Source organism: Coccinella septempunctata, chromosome 1 (genome assembly GCF_907165205.1).
Source record: "Coccinella septempunctata chromosome 1, icCocSept1.1, whole genome shotgun sequence".
NCBI lineage: Eukaryota > Metazoa > Arthropoda > Insecta > Coleoptera > Coccinellidae > Coccinella > Coccinella septempunctata.
In genome coordinates, this window is record NC_058189.1 from 69,756,585 (window position 1) to 69,769,478 (window position 12,894).

At 34.2% G+C, this 12,894-nt stretch overlaps 7 protein-coding genes across 7 annotated transcripts; 3 read left to right on the top strand and 4 right to left on the bottom strand.

Moving 5' to 3' along the window:
* The first annotated feature begins 1,006 nt into the window (after positions 1 to 1,006).
* Positions 1,007 to 2,528, top strand: LOC123309938 (protein lifeguard 1-like). Its single transcript, XM_044893251.1, has one exon. The coding sequence runs from the start codon at positions 1,186 to 1,188 to the stop codon at positions 2,086 to 2,088; it is 903 nt and encodes a 300-aa protein (XP_044749186.1). The 5' UTR covers positions 1,007 to 1,185; the 3' UTR covers positions 2,089 to 2,528.
* A 245-nt stretch (positions 2,529 to 2,773) lies between these two features.
* LOC123309917 (folliculin) lies at positions 2,774 to 6,228 on the top strand. Its single transcript, XM_044893229.1, has 5 exons — positions 2,774 to 2,953; positions 4,571 to 4,871; positions 4,931 to 5,074; positions 5,130 to 5,567; positions 5,703 to 6,228. The coding sequence occupies exons 2-5, from the start codon at positions 4,608 to 4,610 to the stop codon at positions 6,000 to 6,002; spliced, it is 1,146 nt and encodes a 381-aa protein (XP_044749164.1). The 5' UTR covers positions 2,774 to 2,953; positions 4,571 to 4,607; the 3' UTR covers positions 6,003 to 6,228.
* Positions 3,233 to 4,528, bottom strand: LOC123309946. Its single transcript, XM_044893261.1, has 4 exons — positions 4,124 to 4,528; positions 4,012 to 4,071; positions 3,546 to 3,956; positions 3,233 to 3,460 (listed from the first exon to the last, which is right to left on the bottom strand). Exons 1-3 carry the CDS (start codon positions 4,190 to 4,192, stop codon positions 3,774 to 3,776), a joined length of 312 nt encoding a protein of 103 aa, XP_044749196.1. The 5' UTR covers positions 4,193 to 4,528; the 3' UTR covers positions 3,233 to 3,460; positions 3,546 to 3,773.
* On the bottom strand, positions 6,131 to 7,562 carry LOC123309927 (p21-activated protein kinase-interacting protein 1-like). The gene is made up of 3 exons (XM_044893240.1): positions 7,357 to 7,562; positions 6,975 to 7,302; positions 6,131 to 6,891 (listed from the first exon to the last, which is right to left on the bottom strand). The coding sequence occupies exons 1-3, from the start codon at positions 7,429 to 7,431 to the stop codon at positions 6,221 to 6,223; spliced, it is 1,074 nt and encodes a 357-aa protein (XP_044749175.1). The 5' UTR covers positions 7,432 to 7,562; the 3' UTR covers positions 6,131 to 6,220.
* A 904-nt stretch (positions 7,563 to 8,466) lies between these two features.
* On the bottom strand, positions 8,467 to 9,741 carry LOC123311453 (60S ribosomal protein L18). The gene is made up of 4 exons (XM_044895443.1): positions 9,647 to 9,741; positions 9,442 to 9,528; positions 9,127 to 9,385; positions 8,467 to 8,767 (listed from the first exon to the last, which is right to left on the bottom strand). Exons 1-4 carry the CDS (start codon positions 9,647 to 9,649, stop codon positions 8,550 to 8,552), a joined length of 567 nt encoding a protein of 188 aa, XP_044751378.1. The 5' UTR covers positions 9,650 to 9,741; the 3' UTR covers positions 8,467 to 8,549.
* Positions 9,742 to 9,947: 206 nt separating this feature from the next.
* On the top strand, positions 9,948 to 11,019 carry LOC123311461 (pyrimidodiazepine synthase-like). The gene has a single exon (XM_044895470.1). The coding sequence runs from the start codon at positions 10,026 to 10,028 to the stop codon at positions 10,752 to 10,754; it is 729 nt and encodes a 242-aa protein (XP_044751405.1). The 5' UTR covers positions 9,948 to 10,025; the 3' UTR covers positions 10,755 to 11,019.
* Positions 11,020 to 11,119: 100 nt separating this feature from the next.
* Positions 11,120 to 12,850, bottom strand: LOC123311458 (protein ABHD13). Its single transcript, XM_044895456.1, has 3 exons — positions 12,386 to 12,850; positions 11,746 to 12,332; positions 11,120 to 11,482 (listed from the first exon to the last, which is right to left on the bottom strand). Exons 1-3 carry the CDS (start codon positions 12,555 to 12,557, stop codon positions 11,183 to 11,185), a joined length of 1,059 nt encoding a protein of 352 aa, XP_044751391.1. The 5' UTR covers positions 12,558 to 12,850; the 3' UTR covers positions 11,120 to 11,182.
* Between the last annotated feature and the right edge of the window lie 44 nt (positions 12,851 to 12,894).

Here is a 12,894-nt window from a genome sequence, read left to right on the forward strand (position 1 = left end):
AAACACAAAGGTGTGTTAAGAGGGCTGTGCTGTAGAAATATCGCTAACTATTTCATACATGAAAATATCATTTTAACCGATTGGTTTAGGTTTAACACTCCAGTACTCGCGCGTCCGATAGATACATAAGCAATACGTGGAGCCTGGGGTATTGTAGTACCCCGCGCGAGTACTGGAGTGTTAAAGGACCGAAAAGTAAAATATAACATTTCATGGGAATATACCCATAAATCAATCGGTTAAAATGATATTTTCATGTATGAAATGGTTTTTTCACTATCCTCACCTATCCTCACAACCTAACCTGACCTCAAAAGAATTTAGTTTTATTTCAACAAAAATTGATCAATAAATACATTTCTCCCAATAAATTAACTCAAACCCCAATTTGTTGAGTTCTGTTCAGAACAACATTTTGTGGATTATACGAAAATTTCAAAAAATCGTAGCTACTGAACTGTAAGTTTTCTTAGATTGAGATTAACACCACCCAATTCCTCATGAAAAATTCTATCTATAAAAAATAATCATCAAATTTTGAGGTGGGCTATAAATCTAAGTCGATCCGAACAGATATTATAGAGAAGCTTTGTTAAGGAGAATAACCATGTTTCTTTTTCGGAAATCAAACAACCTTGGGTGAGTTCAGTGCCTGGATGGTTGACCGCTCTGGTGATGAAGCACGCAATATCTTCTGTCTAGATATCATCAGTGATTTCCTCATTTATTCTTTAAAAAGCCCGTTTGGAAAAGCAAAAATGGGATTCATTTATCATGTCCAAGAAGTGGATTGAACATTCTTTCCAGGGTATGCAGGCTACTTTGGCGTACACTGTGTTTGGTTCTTATAATATATATATGGAGTTCTAATTCTCAAAAAACATTCGGAGATGACAAATTAACCATGATACAATTTCCTAATTTGTGCAATTGAAAAATAGCGGATTTAATTAGGATATTATTTTCCACGTGACAACGTTGCATTTCCAGAAGTTTCATCTCTTGTGTCAGTGGTCCCTGTCCCTGATCACGTCAGTGCAGTGTCAACTATCATCCGCCATTAAATCTCAAGTTTTGCGTTGATGAATATACATTGCACCATATTACTTGAATCTAGTCCATTGATCCAGACGGTATTTGACAAACGGTGAATTTGCAATAAAAATTGTTCACTGAGCAACTGTGATGAGTTACGGTGGAGGAGCTTATCCACAAGGACCGTATAGTCAACAACAACCTTATCCAGGACAACAAGGGTATCCGGCCTACCCTCAACAAGGCTATCCTGGGGGTTATCCTCCTGGACCACCACCAGGTCAACCAGGTTTTAACGTTCCACCCCAGCAGCCTCCATACGTAGCCCAAGACATGTACGGAGGAACAGATGCTGGTTATAAGGAGCCAGGGATGGCTGCTTTTGAATTTAGTGATAGTTCCATTAGAAGGGGTTTTATAAAAAAAGTATATTCTATTTTGATGTGTCAACTGGCCGTATCTTTAGCCTTCATTGCATGGTTTGTATATGATAAAAAGACTTCTCTTTATGTCCAACACAATTCTTGGCTTGTGATACTGGCGTTTGTAACTATAATCATAACTATCATAGCTTTGTCTTGCTGCGGCGACTTGAGAAGAAAATCTCCACACAATTTCATATTTCTTGGATTATTCACTCTGGCTGAATCTTTCATCTTAGCAGTTTGTTCTTCAAGATATAAGACAGATATTGTTTTTATGGCAGTTGGAATAACTGCTGCAGTATGTCTTGGTCTAACTCTGTTTGCTTTTCAAACCAAATGGGACTTCACAATGATTGGGGGATTCCTTTTTGTTGCCCTTATAATATTGATGATTTTTGGCTTTGTAACGATATTCTTCCGAGGTAAAACAATGCAAATGGTATATGCATCATTTGGTGCCCTTTTATTCTCTGTTTATCTCATTTATGACACCCAACTCATGTTGGGAGGAAAACACAAATATTCTGTGTCTCCCGAAGAGTATGTATTTGCTGCGATGAATCTATACTTGGATATTATTAATATCTTCATTTATATCTTAACTATCCTTGGTAATGCTAAAGACTAAAATTGTTTTATTGTATTTCACCTTTTCCATTTTGTAAAGTTATGTTTATAGATCTAGAGAACGGTGTTTATTTTGTATAATGTAGTAGTAAGTAATTCACAGTATTGGTTGGTTTATGATGTCAGGTAACTTATTCTCCAATCCCCAACTCTAAAAGTAAACTCAAAATTTGCAGGATTTTGGATGTTTAAGTGCGATAAATACACTCTTGTATAAGAGTTGAAACTGCGGGCCAGCAGTAACAAGCCTTAACATCTAAAATTTTTATATTTTTTGATAGGTGAAAAACCATTTTAGGGGTTAGGGATAAGTTACTGATCTTCATAAACCAACCATTTTGGGTAATCCCAATTGTTTCTAAGCTTAATATATTCACTCAATAACTATGAAATATAATAACTGTTACACTGTGTTTCAATAAAGTTGTAAATATATTTTCATTTTGTATTTATTATTAGAATTGAAAATGAATCATTTAAAAATTCTTTGGAGATATTCATTCATCTGGGGAATGATACTGAAGCTATCAATATCGTAGGCTAGAGGACCCAGTGAACTCAATAAGAAGTTAGCTGCAAGGAATATACAAAAATATATTTGAGAAATGAAAAGAAATGCCAAGAATCTCCAAGATAAAAATATGACATCTGAGTCATTATCATTGACAAAATCACCATTGCTAATTCTATCCTTGGTCCTCGGTCCATATTACCAAAGATCCTCTTTGATATTACTTTATCAAGATGAAAGAAATCAAAATTGAGAAAAAATTATAAAAGTCAGTCGTCTCTTTATTTGATCTTTGGTGAAGGCCATCAGCTGATTTTGACAACTCCAGAAAGCTTGTGTTTGTTTTTATCAGCACTTTCATCATAGACAAACTATAGATAGGCAACTCCGGGGCAAAATTTGGTTCATGTAAAAGCGCCATCTATTGAACGTATCGGAATTAATGTCGGTAAAATTCAATGAATGCTGACAGCGCCATCTATCGGTTCATTTTGGCGGTAAGAAATATTGGTGTAATAATTTAAATATTTGTTTTCAGCGAGTTTTTCATTAGACCTGGCGACAACTTTGATTGTTGTCGCCAAATCTAATGAAAAACTCGAACTCTTTGTTAAAAAGTAATGAATAATGATGCTGTTATGAAAAAAAATTTATTCAATACAATATTCATTTCTACTTGGAACATGACAATAACTTTGCATAATAATACTCAGAAATACATGTGTGTAATACTGGGGAATACATATAACAAACTTAAGGTAAATTCATGTGTTTCACAACAAAATTGTAAAGGCTCTATACTGTTTTCTCTATGGGACTCCAATTACATATAACAATCTGTAAAGGATCTATTTGGTTTTCCCTATGGGAAAACAAAATTATAAATCAATATAAAAAATGAGTAGCAATCTTTTCAGAAATTAATTTGAAGGAATTCAACAATTTACCTTCAGTACTTGAGATTGTTTGGAATTTCTAAATTTATGAAACGTAGAAAATTGTATGTACAAGATCAATTCATTTAGCTGATTTATAAATTCAATAGAATAAATAAATACAATATTGATAATATATATAAAATTTGAAATAAATATGAGGAGATAAATAGAATCATGAAAGGATAATACCTATCTCCTTTTTTTGTCATCAAGAGAGTATCGACGACCCCTCTTCTTTTATTTTTGGTTCATTTGTTGAGACATAAAAAAATTGAATGTTGTTCTGTTCACCTTGTTGAGGCAACCCAAGGTTTTCTTCAACATCATTACTTTCTCCCTCAAAGCTATGTTTCTGCTCCTCAATCGGCCCTCCTTTCTTCTTAGATATGTGAGTTGCCGGAACTGAGCAAGGTTGAGATTCTGAAAAATAATGCCAAACATTACACTTGAAAAAATACCAATAGAGACTGTATACCTTCTGGAATATATTTCCACTGTATTTCTTCAGAATCTTCCTGTCTTGAAGGTTGACATTCTGAAAAATCCAACAATTACACTTTGTACAATAGTTACGAAAGATTACATACCTTCTTAAATAGATTGAGAAACTGTTCTTTCTGTTGCTTTCGAAATATCTTTCCCTTTTTCACTCCCATAACACTTTGTTGGAGCCAGAACCCTCAAATCTTCATCATGCATTTGGGAACACAACAAAATCTCGACATTGTGGGAATATAATTCGGAGAATAACTCGGCAAAATTAAAACTATCAGAGCGTACACAACAGGCGTAGAAGCAAAGAGGAACTTTGGTAGAAGGCAGTGAAATTTTGGTATCAGGATATACATTTTAAACACAGACGAAATGGTGTTTGTTTGTTTACATTTTTCCTCAGTCTTGACACTATGACATGACATTACATTTCACGCGCATGCGCGTCATTTCTGCTGTTTACGATACGTTCGCTAGATGGCAGCCTTGTCAGCAGATTTTAGCGGTTCACGTTGTTTCTAAGCGAGTTTCACCCCCCTGACTTTCATTTCATGCAGGTTACATGGTGGTCTAGAAAAAATGAATGCCATAATATCACTAGGTCACTTTTGTGAGTCCCATGGACCCTGCGTGATTATGTGCACCCAAAAATCAAAGGAGGAACCCCAACAAACTCCTCACAGCCTTACAGTGCCTTGGTGTGAAGCATGCCAATCTGTAGATTTAGATCTTGCTTTGGTAACTAAAAACGAATCAGGTTGCTTTGTATCTACTCGAACTCCCCTTCAACAAGACTTGGCATTTCTGCTCAAGCAAGCCATAGTTAGAAGTTTAAGCTGTGAGGTAAGCGGATATAGATCTCAAAAGGAGAATGTGAAATTAATTGGGGGAATAATGTTCAGGAGGAAACCAGCAAAGAAGGTGGTACATTATATTTTGGAGATAATGAGAGAGGTCATATTATAAGCCACAGCTTTAGTCTGCAAGACTCGTTGGCCAGGGGTTTCCATAGAAAATACAGCATACTTATGCTTATGAAAGATAAGGTTAGTAGTCTTCTCAAGATAATTTATATCATTTTTACCGAACGTTTATACTTAGATTCATCTATTAAACTTATGGCCAAGTGTTATTCCTACAATAAAACAAATAGCATCAGAACTTCAGGAGAAGGCGGCTAAAGTGAATGGAGTCGAACAAGCTCAGTGTTCACAACGGGCAGTGAGGCAGGCCCAAGGCTCTCCAGGACACCAATCCAGATCCCTGCCTCAATTAACAGGTGAACCGGCAGTGTTTGCACATCTGCACATGTGGTTCACTTGGATCTTAAACAGTGAAAGATTTATAGAAAAAGTTATTGACGTTCCAAAAATTCCAATCAAATGCGATAATCCCAGAATATTGAGGAATCTACTTAATGATATGAAAGAGGAAGTGTTTAAAGTTACCTGTTATTGTGTTTTAACTGGTATGTGCCTTCAGTTTGAGGATCAGAATGTTTTGGATGCTTTCAGGCAGTTGGTCCCCACTAATTTCAAGGTGAGAATTAATTTTGATCTGCCAGGGAATCTTAAGTAGATTTACCTTGAAGTGAAGTGAATTGATCTTTCGATGAATCAAAGCAACGAAAAAATTACAGAGTTTCGGCATGTATCAGTTTATCGTTATTTTAAGGTACCTAATACTGGTCCTCCAGCCAAACTTGTAAAGAATGAAACATGGAAAGTTGAATGGACTGGATATTTGCCAAATCGTCTTCCCACTTTACAAACCCTCATTGAAGAAGCCTTGAAAAATGATAAGTTAACAGATGAAGTACTAGAGTCCTATTTCACAAGCCTCATTCTCACTTGGCTGAATATAGCAAAATCTCTTAGGTGGACGCCAAATCCCGACCAAAATCTTCTTCAAGCTCTTGGAATAAGTAGACATGACCTACCATTATTGGCATATTGGACATCTAATTGTAGATGATGAGGTAGTATTATTCCATTATGGAGAGATTGAAAAAAGAATTTTCTTTTAATATTAATCGTTACGATGAACCTAAGCCAGTTCGGTCAATATGAGTTTGACAGTGCTCTGGGGAAAAACAGATATTGTTCAAGTAGTATTTTAATACATCTTGTGATGAAACATTTATATTCACAAAATTGTTACAAATAACAAAAAAATATAATTAACAGACAAAATCAATCAACAGGAATTTTACTCTTTTTTCTATTTTTCTTTTTTTTCTTAGGTACCACTTCTTCGTTTTTGACATCGTCATCTTCTTCGATTATTATTTTTGCTCTCTTATTAACATTGAATATTTCTGGTTCCTCCTTAATTTCTTCATCAGATGACTCCTCTTCTTTTACTTTCAATGTCGGGATAATACTCAAGCAGGTTGGCCTGCAACCTGTGTTCTCTTTGAGTATTTCTTTTAATTTCGAATTCCAAATTTTGAATTCTCCGTTACTTGAAATCGAAACAATCCATTTACCAAACTTTCCTAGTGATTTTATCCTAGAATCGTGGCCTTGTATAGAAGCTTTAGAGCAGTCATCTAATTTCACAATAGTTAGATCCCCGTTTTCGTGTCCAACTAATATTTTGTCAGACTTTAGCCATATGCAAGACGTGACTTTCTTGTCATAATCAATAGATTTGAATAGTCCTCCTTCCTCTATATTCCAAATTTCTGTGTGTTTGCCACCATATAAGATGAAATAAGTTCCTTCAGGTGACCAAACAATTTTCTCTAATGATTTGGCATCTTTACTTTTAGTCATAAGGTTTATAGCATACGCCTGCCTTCCTTTTACTAAGTTCCATGTTCTTAGAGTAGAATCTGCACCAATTGTTAATGCCAGTTTTCCTGAAAAATAATAAACAATTTTAATCATGGGAAAAAATTTTGAAGCAGTCACAAAATGGTATATCCAATAACAAAACATATACCTGAGGGATGAATAGCCACATCATAAATTGCTAAACCTTTATGTGCCTTATCCCATTTTTTCTCAATTTGCCAATTGCCAACTCTGATGATTGCTAAAACACCATCTGAACTCCCACTTATCAAATGTGTGTGTTTATCTGTGAATGATAAACAATTTACGGTTGCTACATGGTGAACTAACATATGGCATTCTTTTCGAGTATTGAAGTCGTAAATTATTATTCTATCATCGGCTCCTCCAGAAGCTACATATTGTCCACAATGATCGATGGTCCGTATGCTGCTAGAATGATCATGTGAGGCAAAACTTTGCTTGACTTCTTTATCCTAGAATAATGAAAACTGTTAGCTTAAATGATAAGTGGAGAGATTTCAACATACCTTTACAGAGCAGAGATAACCAAGAAGGAATTCTTCATATGTACCAATAATTATTTCAAAGTCATAGGCCGCCATTGTCAACAATTAAATGTAATTCAAATTAGAGGAAAGAGATGAATTTTTCATTTATAACTTATAACCTCATGTCTTGAAAGCGGTTGATTTTTGTTGAATGAAAACAAAAATTTTAAGGTTAAAAAGGTTAAACCATAGAAATTTTATCTTTTTTGTCTGTGGTTAAATGTTATTTGCCATGTGGATCATAGACATGGGAAACATAAGAATTTTTGCACTGTTGGCTTAAGAAAAAAATTTACTGGTTTCTGGCCAGTCGAAAAACAGAATTTTTTTTTATTTAAGCAGAGACTCTTTAGGCTTGTTTCAGAGACAACCTCTGGCTTGTTTGATTATGAGCTTAGGTAGACGATACCTGCATTCTTAATGAATTCCCGGCACGGAAGCTAAGCAGAAGGCATTCTCTGATACCATTCATATTTCATAATGGAATTCAAGTCTAGCCAGAGATATATCTTCTATATCTCTGAGTCTAGCACGGAATTCGAAGTCTGCAAAATTTCTTGCAAATTGCAAACTATCAGTTCGGCAATTTCGTGCCGGCTATAGATGAAGCTGATACTTATTTTTGATTCATTCGAGTATTTTATCCCAAGTTTATTGGGAATGGTAAATTTCGCGATTACGAATTCAGCTTGAGTGCTCTTTCACAAGTTAGAACGTTCCTTATATCAGACGCGTAGGGTAATTTGATAATTTATTCTTTAATCGTAATTTCCAAATATTCATTATTCAAAATTATCATTCATTAGGAACTTGTTGAAGATGCTTAATTGGCATTACAATTAACATAAAATTAAAAAAAAATTGTGGGGCTTGAACTGGTAAATAGTTTGTTTTTGAGGAAAACAAGACATGTTTATTATAACCCACCAGTTTAGGCAATATTTTCTGACCTATTAAAATTCAACTGATATCTCTCAACACCTCTAAAAGCTTATGTTCCAGTAGGTCTTATTTATTGGTTTATGCAAAACATCACATCTTGATGGAGGATAGAGAGCAGAGGAGGAGGATACAAAACTAAAACTGGAGTTTACCAGAAAAGAAGTTTACTCTAAAACAGTGTTATATTTCAAAGCAAACTAATTAAATGATAGTCAATTACAAGAATTATCTTATTTCTTATAACCACAACTCTTCCTGCGACCTCTGGCGCGTTCGAATTTAGGTCCCTTAGATCTAACGAAAGGTTTGGTATGTGAGTGGGGTACACCTGGGGCTGGACCGAAATGTTTGACGGCTTCTCTGGCATTCCTACGTCCTTGCATAAGAACGGTCTTTTGTCCCAATGGTGACCTCAGAGCAAGTTGATCGAAAGTGATAACTTCTCCACCTGTAATAAAATATGAATGACTAAAATTTTGTTCAAGGAGATTCCCTTTCATCACCAAATATTACTTTACTACTTATTCTTCAATTGCTAAATTAGCTTGTAACATCAAAACTGGCTATATTGAAAATTAATAGGATTGATTTAAATTGATGTTTGAGCTCAATGAACAACTTCTCAAGAATGTTAGCTCTTAAATGCACCCATAGTGCTCAGCAGTTGGACATGCACAAGACTATGACTATACTTGTAGGGCAACTCTTCTAACAATAACATGAAGAAGTAATCAATACTAATGAAAACCTAGCAAATGCTAACTAATTCCCAACTGAGTTAGTTATATAAATTTCTTGATTACTAACCTGCTTTCAATATTCTGGCACGAGCCTTGTCTGATACTTTCAAAGCACAAACGGTGAGTTTGGGGAGTTCCCAAATACGTGAATCGTCTGTTACATTGCCAACAATGACGGCTGTAAGATTTTCACGACCAGGTTTTTTCATAAACCTTACCACCCTGGCAATGCTTATTGGTGGACGATGGATCTTGCTCATGAAAAGCCTCTTCAATATTATTTTATTGAATTTGGAGTTGGTACGTCTAGCCAAATATCTGTACAACTAAAATATAAGGGAATTAAGTACAAATAAGAAGATTTTTCGATACAATAACATACCTTTACTAAAAGACGTAAATATACATCTTGACTTTTAGGCTCGGTTCTCCTAACCTTGCGGTCGTATTTGTGATTGATATCAATACCCTGAAAAATAAGTAATTAATGAAATTCAGAAAATCCATCTCTTCAACACAAATACCATTTTGAAAGAAACCTTTCAGTGATTATATATACAAATATAGATAAATTCAAAAATACTTACCATGTTGATATCTGAGGTTCCCTATCCCAGCACAAATGAAAAGAGAGGGCAAATGCTTCGAAGTCACCGAGGTGGACCAAATTCTATGTTCTGTGAAAAAAGCTACGTACCATAAAGTACGTAAAATAAGAATATTAATATTTTTACCATTTAATGAATATAAATATTTATCACAATACAACTAATCTTATTTCGCGACAAAACATAAGATCTTAAGAAAAAATATAGTTGATGAGATTGATTTTTCAAATTGTCTGAGAACAAGTTTAAAAAAAATCTGTAATCTGTGCTTACTCTTGACAGTCTTCGCTCTTGATTCTGTCATTTCTGTCATTGTGGAAGAATTGTTGGGCGCTACAAGAATTAAAAAACTCATAAGATGGAAACTAAAACAAAACATTTAACATTGGGTTCACCAATACCACCTAAAACAGAACCATTGACATTGTATTCCTTCGAATATTGTCCATTCGCTCAAAGAGTGAGACTTGTCTTGCACGCAAAAGGTTTAAAATATCAGGCAGTCAATATTAACTTGAAAAAGAAGCCTGAGTGGTACTCCTCAATTAACACTTCAGAGAAAGTACCCGCCTTAGATATTGGCGATAAAATAATAACGGAAAGTTTGGATATATGCAATTATTTAGATAAAACTTATCCTACACCTGCTTTGTATTCTGCAGAACCTGAAGCTGCCGAAAAAGAAAAAGAATTGATTGATAAAATTGGCAGTGTAACCAGTCTTTTCGCCAAATGCATGATGAATGCAAAAGATAAAACTCCTGAAGAATGGGTGAAAGATTTCCTTACCACCATGGAACCTTTTGAAACAGAGCTCAAATTGAAAGGTACCAAATTTTTTGGTGGAGACAACCCGGGCATGGTGGATTATATGCTATGGCCTTGGGCAGAACGAGCAAAAGTGTTGGATATGTTAATCGGTGAAAAACTGCCATTTTCTGAGGATTGTATTCCAACTTTACATGAGTGGAAGAAGAATATGCTTATGAATACGGTAGTCCAAGCTGTCTACAATGGTCCAGAGAAATGTTTCAAAGCTATACAACTCAAGTATAATACTGAAGATCCAGATTTTGACTCAATTTGAAATTGAATTCACGGTATTAATGTAACACTAAGTACATCTTACTTTGAGGTGTTAGTGTTGGCTTCTTCTGCTTCATCAGTTATACTGTCTATTATTGTGATATCTATCAATCATTCCGCTGACAATACCTTAATATTTTGTTATTAAATATGTTTGATTTCTAGTATTCTTATACTAATTTAATGCTTTATTTTTTATTTTCTTGTTATGTTTTCAATTTATCTGATTTATATAAAGATTTCTGAATAAACAAGTATTAATCCCATTGTGCATATTATTTCCTGCAAAAGTTTTTTTCAATGCCTCAATTAGCAAGACAATAAGATAAAAAAGTGATTATAGTTAGAATAAAAATAAAGTCCCAATTTTTATCATTAATTAAAAAAATATATTTTATTACATTGAATTAATGACATTATGTACAATCTTCAAAGTATTTCTATCCTATCTTTTTTTTTCTCAGAATAGTTCATGAAAACATCCTTGTTATAAGATTTGGGGTTTTGAATTCTGCAATTCTGAAGAAACATGGCCAAAGAATGATAATAGCCTTGTAAAGTCCATGTTTCGTTGTGAGTTCCTGAAGGAAACTGAAGAAGTTGCTTAGCATAACTAGCACATGTGCCATGCAAATCTGTCATCATTCTTGGTGGTACCAAAGTGTCAGCTAGGCCAGATATGAACAAAGATGGCACTCGAAGCAACTTCATCTTGTTCAATGAAAGAAACTGGAAGAAAAAGTGTTCTTGAATTTCAATGAAAATTAATATGTATTTCACAATCAATCTTATTAATTGTATGCTTCAAAATTGCGACTTGTGGAGTTTTCATAACAATTCATTACACATGCTTTGAAACGAGCTGATACTTGGACAAAAATATTATTATTCTGCCTAACTATCTGTAATTTTGGAGACAAGTACTTGTTTGATGATGTATATATAAAATAAAATAAATAATAACTGAATGGCCATTGAAGCAAGAAACTTACTTTATTTTTGTAGCATACTAATGGTAATAAATGGAATAGCTTCCAACCGAAAATAACTCTTGCCATATCAGGAATGCTAGTAAATGTATTCTCCACTACAAGGCACCAAATTTTCATGGAATATTCATCACATGATGCCAAATCTATAGCTACTGCTCCACCCAAAGATCTTCCAAACACTATAATTTCATTATTATTTATATCATTTCTTGTAAACAGATAGTCGAGGCTTGCTTTAGCATCCAAGTAAAGCCCTTCTTCAGTTGGACTACCCTCAGAAAGTCCATAACCTCTATATTCGACTAGAAGAATATTACAATGCAAATTATGATATAATCCCACACAATTCTGTAAACGATGTCCCATATTCCCTGCATTGCCATGGAAAAATAAGAAAGTGGGTGAATTTTTTCTTCGCTCTAAAGGCTGATGAATAAAATACATATGAATTACAGTTCCATCTGATGCTTTGGTATACAGACTCTCATATGGTAAACCAAACATTGAGGGAATAGGGATATAAACTCTGGAATGACTTGGTACTTCTGGGTAAAACAGAAAATTATCCTGAGCATGATATAATATACCTAAAATTAATCATTATAGTAAATTTTTCATGTTACTTCCACAGAGAAATTACCCATAACTGACATGAAAAGTAAGGTGAATGCAAGGATACCTCCATACATGTAATAAAGCAAAAAGCAAAACACAAGTACTAATCCTGAATAGGCCCATACCCGAAGCATCATTCTAAGTATAATGCCAACTATCACCGTTACTTTCAAATAACCCCCCATTTGGTGTATCATTTTTCTGCTTATCCTTGATTCAATAACACCAAATAAACATGGGAGTATTTGAAGAAAACCGAATATTTAGATTATAACCAATCATATTCATCTCACATGATCAGCATTAGAATTAACCTAACAATGACCCGACTAGAAAGAGTTGAGAAATTAAAGATATAGCTGATTTTCGTCACATAATTTTTATTCTATTTCGAATAGAATCTACTTGTAATTTGTTTGCAAAAATAATGCGAAAAGATAAATATCACAGAATACTAATATCGCTTTTCATTTCAATTCTATGACTCATACTGAAGTGTTTTGGATTTGGTCATAATAATAATAATAATAATAA